Source organism: Pezoporus flaviventris, unplaced genomic scaffold (genome assembly GCF_033815535.1).
Source record: "Pezoporus flaviventris isolate CSIRO_AGI_PZ_B2104156 unplaced genomic scaffold, CSIRO_AGI_Pfla_v1 ptg000031l, whole genome shotgun sequence".
Taxonomy (NCBI): Eukaryota; Metazoa; Chordata; class Aves; order Psittaciformes; family Psittacidae; genus Pezoporus; species Pezoporus flaviventris.
The window spans coordinates 53325794-53338223 of NW_026892579.1; the positions used below are offsets into that span (position 1 = coordinate 53325794).

The window sequence follows — 12430 nt, forward strand, 5'->3', positions numbered from 1 at the left end:
ACATACGTGGGTTTTAAAAACAGCAACATCAGCTTAAGGAGAGTCATTGCTTATTGATGTGGATTCTTCCGAGACCCTCGGTACATTTCTGAGACAGCCTTTTGTTTTTCTGGATCATCAGTAGGAATTAGACAGTGAAAACCAAAACAGGCTGAAATTCAGCCTGCGTCTGTGAGCTTCAGCAAGGCTCCAGGTCCTTCCCTTGAGCTCCTCTCCTCTGATATCAGGTCACTACCTTCATTATACTCTAATCCATTCATGTCTTCGTGATCCAAAGGAGCATTTCTTATTTACCCTTTACAGAGACTCTGTTCCTTGGTCCAACACTTGTCAGAAACTCTAGCCTTTTATATAGCTGCCTTACTTTCTACAGCTTTCTCATTTCTCTTCATTTACTGTTCCTTAGTCTGTGTGCCACATATTCTCCCCCTGAGAAAGGCAAAATTACTAAGGCAAGAAGTCTTAGGGCAGTTCAAGATGATGGGTGAGTTCAGCTCCATATTCAGGCACTTAAAGGTGTCTCCAACAGAAGTGTCTCCATGTGAGACCTTGGGTAAATCTTTCAAATATTAGTGCTTCATCTGTCAGATGGGAACATTACAGAGCTTTGCCTCACCGTGCTGAATGTAGCTTAGGAGATGTCTCACCGTAAGGACTTCAGGGTGCATTACTAAAGTGATGTGGGGGACTAAGTCTTGTGATGTGTTATTCAAGACACATGGGCTTGACTCCTCACTAGTGCTGACTATGGCCTGTGAGTCACTTACTGCTTCCTAGCAGGTGACAGGAGTTCAGGGGTTGTTGTAAACCCTGGTGCAGAGAGTTTGAAGATAACACCAGTCTATGTCAGTCTGACTTATTATGGGAAAGTGGGAAATAGATCTGGCAGATGCAGCCACAGGGCTTCTAGCCCCATCGTACCTGATGTCCTCCTGGCTTGAGAATGCCCACGGAGATATGGCAGTGCATGTCAGGTATTTTCCACTCCCAAGACTAAGCACAGAGTGGGAGGAGTGGGAGTGGGATTATGAAGTGACTTCAGTTTTAAAACAGCCCCAATGCTTTGATAAACAAACCTTGGAAGGGAGCCAAAACCCACTTATGGTGGATGAAGGTGCGTCAGTCACCACATGCAAAAGTCAAGATCCAAGTTAAAAAATAATTCCCATGTGATCCAACTTATAGAACTTTTGTTCTAGTTGTAATTGGAGGGATCTCTATAGTTGCTTAGAAGTAAGGCCTGGAGAAGTAGAAAAGACAATTTATCCCACAGTCTGTGAGAATTGTACATTGTACGAAGATGTCACAGACTAAAGTAACAAGGAAGGGTGGGAATGAGAAACTCATGGTCAATATGACAAAAGCCAAGGCATGCTTTGTCATTTCATAGAATAATAGAATCCTAGAATCACAGAATAGTTAGAGTTGGAAGGGACCTTAAGATCATCTAGTTCCAAACCCCCTGCCATGCGCAGGGACACCTCACACTAAACCATGTCACCCAAGGCTCTGTCCAACCTGACCTTGAACAATGCCAGGGATGGAGCATTCACAACTTCCTTGGGCAACCCATTCCAGTGCCTCACCACCCTTACAGTAAAGAACTTCTTTGTATCTAAGCTAAACTTCCCCTGTTTAACCCACTGACTTTTGTCCTATCACTACAGTCCCTAATGAGGAGTCCCTCCCCAGCATCCCTATAGGCCCCCTTCAGATACTGGAAGGTTGCTATGAGGTCTCCACGCAGCCTTCTCTTCTCCAGGCTGAACAGCCTCAACCTTCTCAGCCTATCTTCATACGGGAGGTGCTCCAGTCCCCTGATCATCTGCACTTGTTCCAACAGCTCCCTGTCCTTTTTATGTTGAGGACACCAGAACTGCACATAATACTGTGTGAAGTCTGTATGAAATAGCCATAGAATGATTTCTGTGTCAACACAGTAAAAAGTACTGGAGGAGTCTTTATATCACTCTATGGTTCCTGTTGACATCCACCCACTGAGAGCATGCCCTTACCCCCAGGTCCAGATCCTGCTCATCACTAGGATGTCATGAAATTTTCATTCACCACAGGGTCATAAATTTTTAAACAACGACAGGAATATGTCAAAATGTCTAGTGGTCCTTCATTCCCCCCCTCAGATCTTAGTGCAGATGAGGAGGCAAAGAATTGTTTGTGAGAGTAGGACTCATCCCACCTGACTGCTGGTGTTCACAAGTCCCCACACTCCCCTGACAAGGGATGGAGTCAGACACTTCAGGAGCATGAGTCAAACCCTCCCTGTCCCACACATGGATCTTAGGACAGGGTGAATCACTTTCTGGGGGTGTCTGCCTCTCTCTGTTGACTCGAGGGGATGTTCAGATGACTATCAGCAGGCAAGGTGCCCTGCAATGTGAGTGATTCAACAAACATACTCTCAGACAGCACTGTGCAATTCACAACAAAGACTATGATTAGTGTAGGCTTCTGCACTGAAAACATTACAGTGGGAAAAGCCTTTAGGTTTTTGTTTCTGGTGTATTTTATTCCTCTTTCTTTTCTGAAGTAAATGAACCCAACAGAAACATTTCTAAGCCAGTGTGACACATCTGTCTCCTGTGGGTTGGCATTGCTTGAGTTTCAGTATAATAGGTGCATCTAATGCCATACAAGTTTCTAGTATAACAGCACTAAAATAAGAAAATACCTGACTTTTTTTTTTTTTTTTCTTTGCTGCTAATCATGGGAAGTTTTTTGTAACTGAATAGCCAGAAGATACTGCAACAAACAGTACTTATGCACATAGAATCACTTACTTTAAGAGTAGCGTGGCATTGCTCAGCCTTCCAAAACTGTTAACTGTGTCTACCAAAAGTGTAATTCATCTGGTAGGTTAAAAACAGACTTACTCTACATATGTTTGGAGGTGAGACTATTCACTTTCAGAAATTTTCATCCATTAGGGTCCCCAAGTCCTATATAAAAGTGTTTCTGACTGAGGACTTCAGACTTCAGGAAAACTGTGGTTTAGATGGTGGCCTAAAGCTAGCCTCTTTGATAAGGCCACTGATCTTACTGGTTTGTGGTTTGTTGTTTTTAAAAGTTCAGTCTGAAATGTTAAAGCACATGCCAGAGCTGATGGAAGGGTGTAGTTTTGGTGGACCTCCAGGCTGGGAGAATTTCAGTGAGGGGAGAGATGGAGGTTTGCCATCCTTCCTGGCCACCTTCTCCATCACCTGTCCTCCAGACATAGCTAGGCTGGAAGTGGAAAAGTAACCCCACCACACTGTGAGGTGGGCTTCTTGGAAAGAAGATGAAGTTTCTAGAGTGAGGTCTGAAGAGCCAGTGGATCTTCTTTCCATCCCCAGGAGAGCCAGGTTCTTGTGGGTAGGAGAAAAGTGAGAAGACAACAGAAGAAAAAGAAATTTAGGGTTTCAAACATTTTAGCTTTTCAATCCAGAGCCACTGCAGCAAGCTGCTCATTAGGTTTTCTTAAAATAATGAGGGCAAAAAAGAAATGGACCTATCTTCCAGTGCATTACACATCAGAGATGGAGGGGCATTTGTTACTGTTTGCTTTGGTTGAAACCATTAGCGGTTTTCCTTTAGTTTTTATAGGTGATGCTCCCAGACAAATCTTTGGCCAAGGCCCAGTCAAACTATAGCCACCAAACTTCTGAGCTTCCCAGCCATGGATCTTAGTCCATCATCTGTTCCCTCACCTGTGGAGCAGCTGTCCAGTGAGCAGCAGTGGGAGAAAAGGCGTAAGATGCCAGTGGCCCTTTCTTTTCCCAAGGATCTTTCAATTATTTTTCATTATGATGCTTTGCTTGATGAGTTGTTTAATTTACCCTTGCGATAATCAATTGTATTTTATTTCTAAAAGCTCTGAAGTGTGATGGGGCACTGTTTTATCCTTTGGAGCAAATAGATAGTTTAAGTGTTGACTGTGATGGAGAATAAGATGAGGCAGGCCCCTTTGGAATATCATGGTGTATCTGCCCCATGCCAGGGTGCAGGGGATGAGTTGGAAACGGAGGGTGAGCCTTTTGCAGGCAATGCACTAACTGATGGGAGCAGTCCCACAGGGGCTGAGTGCATGTTGGTAATGGCTCCCTCAATGGTCTCAGACAAGGCAAGGGGTTGGACCAGATCCAAGGACTCTTCAAAGGGTCCCACCGAGAGCAGAATGAGACAAGGCTGGAGACATGACTACAACTCAGATCTGTGGTCCACCCAGGAGACAAGGCTGGAAATAAGCTACCTCCAATATAGGTCTTAAGTCCATCATTGAAACAGAGCAGGGAGTTTCTGTAGGGATCAGAGTATTTGGATTGAGACCATTTGGAGGATATTGATGAGTCTCGATGTTCCTTGTGCTTATATATACATCTGAATGGGACTACAGGGTGACAAAAACCTGACTATTTTTCCCAGAGGATTCCTGGTTAAGGCAGAATCAAGTGCAAGTCAAAGTGAGTGTTGCTTATATGAAAGTTTTTTAGAAAAAATAAAAGGATGCATGCAGTTACAGGGAATACAGATGTCCTGCACTTGCCATGGTGCACTGCAAGGTAGACCCCTTTCTACTGAAGATGGGATTTGGATATCAAATTCTCAAGTGTGGATCTAATAAGGATGAGGGCAGAGGTTGTACGCTGTGAGAAGAGCTGGGGTGGTAGCAGAGCCAACAGCTCATGAACATGAGCCACATAATGTGCTTTGTCAGAGAACTCATGCATACAGCATCCTTTCCAATTCCTACACTGATATTTCTGTATTTCTCTCCTCCAGACTATAAGGACAACCTGACGTGAGTTGAACCTCTGGGCTACTGAGCCTGCCCCAGATGCAAAAATTTAGTGAGCAGATGATGTTTTCAACCAAACCTCCTGTCTAACTCAGTGGATCTGTGTGTCTTCCGGCAGGTGTGTCCTCTGTGGCCTCCCTGATGTCCCTGGCTTGGGTGCTAGCCTCCTATCACAAGCTTCTTCGGGACTCTAGGGACGACAAGAAGAGTATGAGCTACAGAGGGGCCCTCATCCATGTCTTCTGGCGCCTCTTCACCATCTCATCTCGAGTTATTTCTTTTGCTCTTTTTGCTTCCATTTTCCAGCTCTACTTTGGGATCTTTGTAGTGGTCCATTGGTGTGCCATGGCTTTCTGGATCATCCATGGTGGGACAGATTTCTGCATGTCTAAGTGGGAGGAGATCCTCTTCAACATGGTGGTAGGGATTGTGTACATTTTCTGCTGGTTTAATGTCAAGGAAGGGCGGACTCGATACAGAATGTTTGCGTATTACACGGTAGTCCTGACGGAGAACGCTGCCTTGACGCTCCTTTGGTATTTTTACAGAGATCCTGACACTACTGACTCATATGCCGTGCCAGCACTGTGTTGTGTCTTTCTTAGCTTTGCTGCTGGGATAGCTTTGATGCTGTTATATTATGGTGTGCTGCATCCCATGGGGCCAAGAGCTAAGGTCTTTGCCAGCTCCTGTTGCGCCGAGCTGCTCTGGGGCATTCCTTTGCCCCCCGATGTTGAGCCCATGGCACCCCAAACCCCTGGGTACCGGGGGGCCCAGGCTACGCCCACCAGAGCGGTCACGGAGCAACAGGAGGAACTCACGGCTGACACTTGCTTGCCTGTTTTCCAGGTGAGAGCAATGGTACCATCTACTCCATCTGGGCGACCCTACCCCCCCGAGGGGCCTCTCATTAAGATTGACATCCCAAGAAAAAGGTACCCTGCATGGGATGCTCATTTTGTAGACAGGAGGTTAAGAAGAACTATCAACATCCTCCAATATGTCACCCCCACAGCTGTAGGTATTAGGTATAGAGATGGACCTCTCTTATATGAGTTGCTACAATATGAATCTTCACTTTAAAGCTCCTTAAAGCAAAAGAGGGGACCTTATTTTTGTTTACGGTAAACACAGATCATGAAACAAACACAAACCTTCAGATAAGCTTTCTTTCTGGTTGCTGTATGTATAAAAAAAAAAAAGATATTCTCTATGTTTTGTAAGTAAAAACAAAAAGAAAAACTTTTCTTTTGTTTTTTACACACAAGAAACAGTATTTCAACTTCCACACCTAGGATTCACAGGTGGAGAAGGAGGCATCTCCACATCAGTTTTATACCGTACACCAAGTGTAGAACATTATCTATGGGATTGGTGCTGATTGAAAAATAAAAAAACAAACAAACAAACCTACAACTGCCTTATGCCCTTAGGTGCTGAGTTTCATTAAGTACTGTCACCTTTCTCATGCAAAACTCTTTGATGATTATATGCCAGGAAAAAAACAAAAAAAGAAACAAAAAAAACAACCAACCAACTGAAATGCAAATCTTAAAATTAAAAAAAAAAAAAGAGAAAAGAAAAAATAAACAACAAAAAGAGAGAAATGTACAATTAAAAAAAAAAAAATCTTGTTGCTCTGATTGGATTTAGCAGAATAAAAACCCAAATGTCTAAAGACAAGAAAGCAAAGCCAAGACATCCCCAATGGAGTTTGATTTTTCCAACTGAAAGACAAAATCAGGTCTGTAACTCAATTCGGCAATGCATTTATAACACCATTTGGCCAAGCATGTGAGCCTTGACCAAGTCATGTTATAAACATGATCCCTCCATGTAACCATTTTCCTCGTGTAAATGGGCCATGTGTAATGGTCTTTTTGCACCCCATTAATGTGGTAATACAGTATCTGATCTTGTTTCAAACAATTGCACACGCTAAAGTGCCACTGCCTTCAGTGGAGTAAATAAGAACCATCTGAGCCCAGAATAAGGCCTGCCACCTTGATTTCTGGAAAATAAGAAATCTCCAAACATTGAAATTATATACCAAAAACATTATACTAAAGTACATTTACACATGTCTAATAACTATTTCAGTAATAATAAAACTCAGCATAGTAGCAAAAAGCGAGTCAATTTAAAGGCACAATACTTGATCAGTGACTGGCAAAATAATTTGACCTACTGTATCATTTTAAGGCTGTGAAAGGCATACATGTATTATTTGTAATCTTGTGTAAGACCTGTCATGTCTCATTCAGTGCGAGCCTTAAAGTGATTGTAAAGCATCCTTCGTTCCATTTTGGGGATTTGGGGTTTTGATTTTTGTTTTGTTTTGTTTTTAAGGAAAACAAAACATGAAAATCGGGATAAAAATCAAAAAAACAAAAAAGCAAACAACAACAAAACAACCAACAAACTTCTTCAAACGATAATAACCTGTAAACTGACTCACATCTAGAGATGATTTGGTGCTTTGTATTTTTGTTGATGTTGTTGTTGTGATTTAGCTGAGAATTCTTCAACCCGGTACATGTGGGGAACTGCTGATAAAAACTGTCTTGTGTCACCCTCTACTGTAAGTACATGGCAAGAAACACCACCAGAGGAAATTCAGGAGCGTAGCGAGAGCATCATGGTTTAGCTTAGCCTTCTCACCGCAAGGAGATGCTGTCACCTCCGTTGATGGCAAAGCCTAGATGGTCACCTGCTGAGAGTTGTGTGGTTGTTTTGACATTTCCAAATAACCCGCTCAGTGTCTGAACATTCACATCTCTTGAATGCTGTTTCTGTGCTGGAATCTCTTTTTTCAAGTTAAATCATGGGTTTGCATCTAACGCCTTTTTCTGTTTTGAGAGTATTGCTCCTTTAAAGGAATATTCCTGTTTCAGGGCATCTTTTCAATCCCACCATCCCTCTACTTGGGAGGGGAAAAACAACAACAAAATGAGATATTTTTAAGTGAATGCTGTAGTATTTTCTGTGTGTAATTGCAATTTTTTATTCCAGAAATACTGTAACTGTCTAGGGTGCAAAACTCCCATGCTGACCTATCCTGAAGAGGAGATCAGCATGGGGGGATATTTTTTAATTATGGTTATGATTTTTCTGTTTAATTTGAGGAATCAGTTGTTTTTTTAATTATAAAAGTATTTAAAGAAACTAGTACCAATTTTATATAACAGTTTAAAGAAGCTGAATGCTTTCTTCGCCTGAATATACCTGAAAAGAAACATTTTTTTCAATCAGTGATCCTTTGCAGTGTTCTGAGAAAATGTTGGGGTTTCCTCAGTTGTTTCATTTTGTTTTATAAAGAAAACTTTTAACTGGTGTCTGTCCCTTTTAGGGAGGGCAGGACTCATTCACGCCAAACTATAGACAAATGGCAAAGTTTATAAGAAGCCAAATTGTCACTGGTACTGTAATTCCCAGTCAACTCCATTTCAGGCAAATGTTTCTGGGCTCTGATTACAACCAGTACGATGATCACATTTTCATGCAAAGGGAGGGATTTTGTCATGTCTTCTCCTATCTAAATTCACAGTCCCTTGTTTACTGTGCACATAAATACAAATATATATATGCACACTTATATGTATTTGTGAAAAGCTTTCATTTCACTTCTCCATTGTCTGTGTCCCATAACCAGTCCCTTCTCAAGTGTCCTATTAACATTTCTCCCTGTTTCTTCCCTAATCAGTATACTGTCTCCATAAAAAGGGGTAATTTGTGAAGTGAACTTGCTATCCCCAGATAGAGACATAAAATAACAGAGGTGCCCATCCTCCAGCAACAGGCCTGCATTTCTCTTCCCAGGACTTTCTTCTGACTTAAATTTAATACTAGTGTAGACTTAGTTTCCCTGAGAATCATTCCCTGTGTAAAGACTCTCCTTGGTCCTTCCATGAAGAGCTCTCCTCTACACATAGAATCATAGAATCGTTACATCTGCATTTCATGGGCATAAGCATGAGAAAGGAATGGATGACAGACAACCCTGCTGTTCCTTGAGGGTCTTTCCTCCAGGAAAATAGCATCCTCATTTTCAAAAGCATTATGAGAAGGTCCCCTTCCCCAGACTGGTCAACCTTGAGGTCTCGTTTGGAGATGTGAACCCACTCCCTGGCCCAACTGAACAGCTGGACCCTGACACTTTGCACCAGGACAATGAAATGAGTCAACAAGCCAAGGCACACTTATCAGGAGTCAAGGAAGAGACCCTTCAGTGTTGCCTCTCATGAACATCTGCAGCCTGCCTTCCCTCAGGAACAGGACCATTGCTCCAGAACGCCACAGCAACAGCCGTCCTCTCCATCCTGTTATGGGAGTAGAGGGACAAAACACTCTAGAAGTGACCTTACTTCTCAATACAGTGCTAATTTCTCACAGCCAAACCAGCTTGACAAAGGGCTTGACACACCCCTCCAAAGTCCTTTCTCTTTGTGGCTCATAGTATGGATAACAATGAAGGCAGGTGCCTCCACTGCATACTAAGACTGTTTCATTATGCTTAGTTGCATAAACTTTCTGCCTCAGCTATTAGTCATTTCTTTGAATGATATCCACTGGCATCCTGATTTAAGCAAAAGATTTCCAGTGAGAGCCTGTGTCAACCCTGAAGAACTATTTCTCTTTGAAGGACTTCATTACAGCCTTAACGTAAAGCACATGCTCTACCACTACACCCAAGAAGTTCAAGGTGGACAGTTTGGTGTGGTGACCATTTCCTCTTGGGATTATCTGTGATCTTGTTGCCAAACAGCGCCTTTTGCCAAGCCAAAAGCTCGGGGAGGAAAATTACTCCTAGCTCTTTATTGGTACTAACCCTAGTGCTAAAAGTCTAGTCTTCTCCTGTTTACTTTTTTTCCTAGGGTCTCTTTGATTTTTGGTGTGCACTTTGGCAGGATGGTTAGTGACTTGTTTTGGTTTCACTTGGTTCTTAACTCCTCATCTTCTTCCTGGTAGCTTACTTACACCATGTCCCACCTTCTTGCCAGAAGATACTGCGTGATGGGTTTTTCAAACTGTCGTGGAGAAGGTTGAGTCCATATTTATTCACATCACGAGAGCAGTGAGCAACTTCTCTGGCATGTTTGTGCTGCTGGATTCGTCCTGGGATCATCTAAACCAGCCAACTGTGCCATGCCAGGGCAAAGCCTGGGCAAGAGAACTCCACCATCCCCACTGTTAAATTTTTCAAACCTTCCCTGGCATGGTTTTGGCCCACTCCAATGGGCCCTGGGCTTGGATACAGCTTTCACAGACATTGACGCTGGCCAGAGACCATCCGCAATTGGCAGTTTGGATGAAGACGCTCTGTATTGATGGAGAAAGAGTTTAGCAGCATGGATGTGGCCAGCACTTGTCAGTTGGCTCATGGCCCAGTGCTTAATTTACTAATAAAGATGCAACTATATGCCACAGACCGGGATTCAGGACTTGGTGGAATAAATCAGCTTCAACTTGGCATTCTTCTGTTTTTCTGCCTGGTTCAATGGACAAGGTGTTTTTTGGTTCACTTTGTTCTTTTTGCTGACGTTATTTTGCAAACAACGTCACTTTTATGGTGCTGATGTCAACCCATCCATCCTTGCATCCATGTCAGATGGCTGGCATGCTTAGTGTGATAATGTTATACATCTGTAGGCAGCTAATTTGGAGACAGGAATGATTCAGACCAGACCAAGTCAACAGTGGAAATACGGGAATTACAAGGTCCCTGCCCATGCCCTTGTCATGCTTTGCCACCCACACAAGGCATTTTTCATCTGCAGCAAATCCAACCTGAACTGCAGAAGAGGAGCCAAAGTATAATTGCCAGTGGAAAGTGCAAGCAAGCCACTGATTTTGAGCGCAAATATATATATATATATTCAGTGTTTTGGATTGGAGCTAATTGTCGGCTTCATCCTGTCCTTCCCTGCACCTGCCAAAAGTCAGTAGTCATCTGCATGTATTTTTATTTAAAGCTGAATAGATGAAAGAGGATAAAATTAATTTCCAGCTTTAGCCAGTGGTCTGCTAAAACCTGGCTGATGCTACTCACAAGGGTATTGACTATCAGAGAGCAATTATCCTGCGCTCTTCTGATATATTTCTGTACACACAAGATTCACTTCACAATTTATCTCTACTCCTTGTCCCTACAAAGAAATGTGTGACACACTTGTCACCCACATACCTACAGCATGACTAAACCTCCTGAAGAAAATGTGGTCTGAGGTTCGTCCAGCATGATTTCATTGAAGCTCAGAGGTGCTTTGAAAAGGAAAACTTACTACTGTGCATTTGCAAAACCTTTTAGTGCCTGCTTGCTGGGCAGCTTGGGCAGGAGACAATTTGGAAGCTGCCAGAGTCAGCGGAAAATCATGGAGACAGGCTTTTCTAGGATATCTTCTCCTTTTACCGGGTTAGCTTTTCTCTGGATTCTGTTCAGATTGAAAGTTGTGCAAAAAAAATCGTAAAACAAAAAACCGAATAACCACAACAAAATAAGGTCTATGCCAGTCCCAGAGAACCTGAGGTAGCTGATGGTAGGGATGATGTGAACTCCATTGTGTACCCTTTTCTTGCTGAAGCTTGCATGCTGTTATTTTGGCAGTTGTCAAAAGCCCTGGGGCTTATGGATGGTAGTTTCCCAGGGTTATGATTTCTGGTTTTATCTTTCCTTGGAGCTCAGGTGTATTCTGGTGCAGAGAATCTCAGCCTTGTTTGAATGAGAAGATTTGAGGCTATCCCAAATAGACGTGGGCAAACCTTTCACTGTGTGCAGAATGAGTTTCCAGACCTTTGGGTACTGCTAGAGATTGTTGCAATCCACTTATTTCTCCATGAGCACATTCAGAATTGCTTCATTATTCTGTTGTGTTTAAACTTGGGAATAATGGTTTGATGGCTCTTTTTTTGTTGAGGTGTAATGTGAAGAAAGGTAGGAACCTTCCTGCTGTGCTAGGTGTTGCCTGTGTTCAACCCTTGTTCGTTACTTGAAGCTCAGACATTAAGATAATGGGAAAACATGAGAAAATGTGATGACTGATAGCTACATATGTTCCATTGGCTCTTCACTGATGAGGAGGGAAGCAATTAGTGACAAAATAAATCTCTGTAAACCATCTGGACCTTAAGGTATATTCAGACATGCACACAACCCAATTGGAAAGCGATGTTGATAAAATAATATGGAATATCATTTCCTGTTGTATATTAAAAAACTTAAAAAAACCCAAACAAAACACAAACCACAATAAAACAAAGCACGGCAAACAGACAAAAAATATTTGAGAGCCTAAACTTTCCTTCCCCCCTCCTTTGGGACACATGCAGCAAGGCCACTGTTCAGAAACCAGGCACTTTGAAATACGTGGAGTTATTTGGATTTGTGCAATGCTGTGTTTGTCAGATGGTCTTTTACAGCAAGCGTAGAAAGTGGCCACGGTCTAAAACTCATTGCAGATTTCTTGGTGACAGTCCTCCTGGGTTTCAACCCCAGCTCTGCCACAAAGCTGCTGTGTAACCTTGGGCAAGTGATTTAACCTTTCTGTGCCTACAGTTTACCCATCTGTCCATGGGTATAATAATATTTACCTACCTCACAGGGGTGTTGTGAGGCTTAAGTCAACACATGTGAGAGGTGCT

General features: G+C 42.6%; 1 protein-coding gene across 1 annotated transcript in view; it reads left to right on the top strand.

Annotated features, from left to right (window-relative positions):
• Positions 1 to 10261, top strand: part of XKR6 (XK related 6) — a 177706-nt gene extending 167445 nt beyond the window's left edge. The window contains exon 3 of the mRNA XM_061461059.1: positions 4911 to 10261. Coding sequence (XP_061317043.1) covers positions 4911 to 5875 — 965 coding nt within the window. The 3' untranslated portion in view covers positions 5876 to 10261. The remainder of the gene's footprint in view (positions 1 to 4910) is intronic.
• Positions 10262 to 12430: the final 2169 nt, after the last annotated feature.